The 3712-nt window shown below is 43.1% G+C and overlaps 1 protein-coding gene across 1 annotated transcript; it reads left to right on the forward strand.

Annotated features, from left to right (window-relative positions):
• The first annotated feature begins 1717 nt into the window (after nucleotides 1–1717).
• LOC115956971 lies at nucleotides 1718–2923 on the forward strand. Its single transcript, XM_031075227.1, has one exon. The coding sequence runs from the start codon at nucleotides 1718–1720 to the stop codon at nucleotides 2921–2923; it is 1206 nt and encodes a 401-aa protein (XP_030931087.1).
• Nucleotides 2924–3712: the final 789 nt, after the last annotated feature.

Genomic DNA, 3712 nt, shown 5'->3' on the forward strand with positions numbered 1-3712 from the left:
ACTTAAAAGGAGGTTTTTTTTTTTTTTTTTTTTTTCATCTTTGCTTTTGTATTGATTTTTATGAGTGTTTATTGATGCTCCACAAAGGGGTTGATGAGGCATATATATTATAGGTGAAAATCCGAGTGCAAAACCCGTCTCACAGAGATGTGTCATTGGTTTTGCATCAATTTTTTTTAGAAATAGGTGTATCAATCACACAAGGAACAACCCTAATAATAAAATATTTTTAGTTTTAATCCTAGACTTTGTGCTTCTTAAATTCTTAAATTCTTAAATTATGTGATAAATAAAATTTCTTTTTGCACAATAAGCTTCCATGCATGTCATGTTTTGTTTATACACCTTTTAGCACAATAAGCTTTCATGCATGTCCCACTGCACTTTTGGTATTATTTATGGGTCTCACTGTATTATTTCAGCTATCTTTTATCTTTATCTACAGTACTTTCAGTAATAAATTTTCAATTTCAGTAAAATAAACGATATCCAAACAGACGTTATATCTTCATGGGAACGTGTTATATGTCTATCACAATAAATCAAATTGTACACAAATCAATGGTGTAGGCCCTGCTGCCATTATTATCTTTTATTCATCAGATCTAATGGGTTTAAAGGCTGCACACAAAGGGAGATAACATTTTCCATTTCCTCAATTGGGCAATTTGGATGGAGGGGGAGTAGAGTCTAAAGTTGTCTGGACTGGTCATAAAAGCCTCGTTCCATTATGTATAGATTGAGTATTGATTTCTAAATCTCTCAAATTATATAAAATTACATGGCAATTAAGGAAGTAATAAAGAATATGACTAATTAACTGGTTGATAATCCATAGCTCATCCTAAAATTTTGTTTGTTTGTTGACAATTGTATATCAATTAAATCATCCAGGCTCCTATCTTTATAGCCCTTTACATCAGTCTTTCCAAATTAAATGGTGTGAAAAATACATTCCAATGATTAGATGGTTTTGGACCCCAACTTCATAACATTTTAGTGTTACCACACTCTTTAATGCATACAACTGTCAATTAGCAATGATGTGAGATAGGGTATAGGGTACTAGCCGGAAACTTATTAGGTACTTCCGGAGTACCATAATTGTGTACTCACCCTTCATAAATAGTGGGTCCTACCATGAATTTAATTAATAGGTGACAGGAATGACGATTCTACCTCCCACGGACGAAGATAACATTAATGACGAAGGAAGCATCCTTGACGAAGTCATCAGGAACAACGAAGAAAGCTATCATCACTGACGAAGGCAGGGAGTCATTCAATGCAGTCCATCAATGACCTGAGCAGTTACGAAATCAACCAAGCAGACCGTTGGGAGCCTCTTAAAAGTCTCATTACTGGACTAGGGGCGTTACTTCAGAAAGCATTAACAACCCCAACGGCTAGCCCCTAAGGCCTCAGGTATAAAACTCTCACACAGTCAACGGAAGGTAAGAATATATACACTGACACTTTGAGATTACATTCCGATGCTTTACTTTGTTTGATCATTATCCTAACTTTGGCATCGGAGACGTTGTGGCAGGCACCACACCGGTGACCCTCATCGAGCACACCTTCGCATACCACAGGGAATTCCATCTGCCCACTCTTACTGACGTATTCGTGTTCCATCAGTTTGGCGCCGTCTGTGGGAAACGAGTTTTCAGATTCATACTCGAAAACGTAGTTTCCATCAATTCTCTATATCCAGATGGAATCCAACCCAGATTCAGCAACATTGTCCCAGCAAGTTCAAGCCCTTACAGCCACCATTGAAGAACTCACCAAACAGAACCAGGAAATGAAGCTGCGGCTCCAGCAGGTTCAACAAGCTCAACAGGAAGAAAACCAGTCCAAGGGTAACACAGAGGAAGAAGGGGATAGTCAACGAAGGGAAACCCCCCGAAGACCAACTACTCCGGACGAACAGAACTCAGATCTTCTTCGAGAAATGAGGAAAGAGATGGACGAACTAAGGAGCGCTATCAAAGAGAAGACAGACCGGAGTGTAGACAAAATGATAAGGGCTACGGATTCACCTTTCACTGCAGCAGTACTTGAATGCCCCGTGCCGTCAAAGTTTCGCTTGCCTCAATTAGAGCCATTCGACGGACTCAAGGACCCTCAGGATCATCTTAATACCTTTAAGACGACTCTGGGTCTTCAGCAACCACCTGACGAGATATTGTGTCGTTCCTTCCCTACGACTCTCAAAGGAGCTGCAAGAGAATGGTTTACTAAGTTGCCAAACTCGTCCATAGACAACTTCGATCAGCTGAGTAGTGCCTTCTTGCGCCACTTCATAGGAGGACAACGCCCAAGGAGGCCAGTAGATTATTTACTCACCATAAAACAAGGAGAGAAGGAGACTCTGAGGTCATATGTCAAGCGATTCACCCGGGAAACTTTGGAAGTAGACGAAGCTGATGGCAAGGTACAGCTGACGACCTTCAAAGCAGGGTTGAGATCTAGAGACCTCGTGGCCTCTCTTGCAAAGAACCCCCCAAAGACGATGGCGGAGATGCTCCTGAAGGTACAAAAGTACATGAATGCGGAAGATGCCCTAGCAGCCATAAAAGATACCGAGAGGCCAGGAGACAAGGCCAAGAGGGAAGACGATCGTAGGGGGCAAAAGAGAGACAGACCAGATCGTCGGAACAATGACGGGAATAGGAGGAGGGACGACAAAAATCCTCGGACGGTAAAATTTACTCCCTTGGTTATGCCTGTTGACAAGATTTTCACGCAGATCAAGGACGAGCACTATCTCAAATGGCCCAGGCCATTACACTCATCCCCCAACGTACGTGACAAGAACAAGTATTGCCGGTTCCATAGAAACCACGGCCACAACACAGAAGATTGCAGAGACCTGAAGGAACAAATAGAGAAATTAATACGGAAAGGGAAGTTATAGAAGTATGTAAAGAAAGGAGAATATAGCAAGTTCAGAGACGACAATAGGACCCAGAGTGAATCCTTCACTCGGGATGACGACCATCCGTCCCAGCCTCCACGCAAGGTAATCGGTGAGATAAACACGATCACAGGAGGACCATTCTCAGGAGGATCATTTAGATCACTCAAAAAGGCATACCATAGACTGGTGAACAGCGTCCACACCATGCCCCACAACGATCCCCCAGTAATAATGCTGAATATAGAAGGGTTCAATCCCGAAAGGGTCCTCGTTGATAACGGGAGCTCAGCGGACATCATCTACTTCCCAGTCTTCCAGCAGCTGAGATTAGATCCAAAAAGGCTTCGCCCTTTTGACTCTCCACTTGTTAGCTTTAGTGAAGACAGGGTCTACCCCAGGGGTATAGTGACATTGACGGTGACGGTAGGGACCTACCCATTGCAGTTGACCAAACAGGTAGACTTCCTGGTGGTAGATTGCCCCTCATCCTACAATGTCATCATTGGGAGGCCCACCCTCAACAAGTGGAAGGCGACGACGTCAACCTATTGTTTGAAGGTAAAATTCCCGATAGACAACGGCGTGGGTAAAGTGAAAGGCGATCAAGTCCTGGCAAGGGAATGTTATCAGGCCGTACTGGCAGGAAAGGAGAACCACACACGGACGATTGAAGAGAAAGAGGAAGACAGGATGGAGACCTTGGAAACAGTGGAATTGGTAGAAGGAAATGCGGACAAGACGACCAAGATAAGGACGACGCTAAGCCCCGAGATGAGAGCAAGACTT

Source organism: Quercus lobata, chromosome 8, assembly GCF_001633185.2.
Source record: "Quercus lobata isolate SW786 chromosome 8, ValleyOak3.0 Primary Assembly, whole genome shotgun sequence".
Taxonomy (NCBI): Eukaryota; Viridiplantae; Streptophyta; class Magnoliopsida; order Fagales; family Fagaceae; genus Quercus; species Quercus lobata.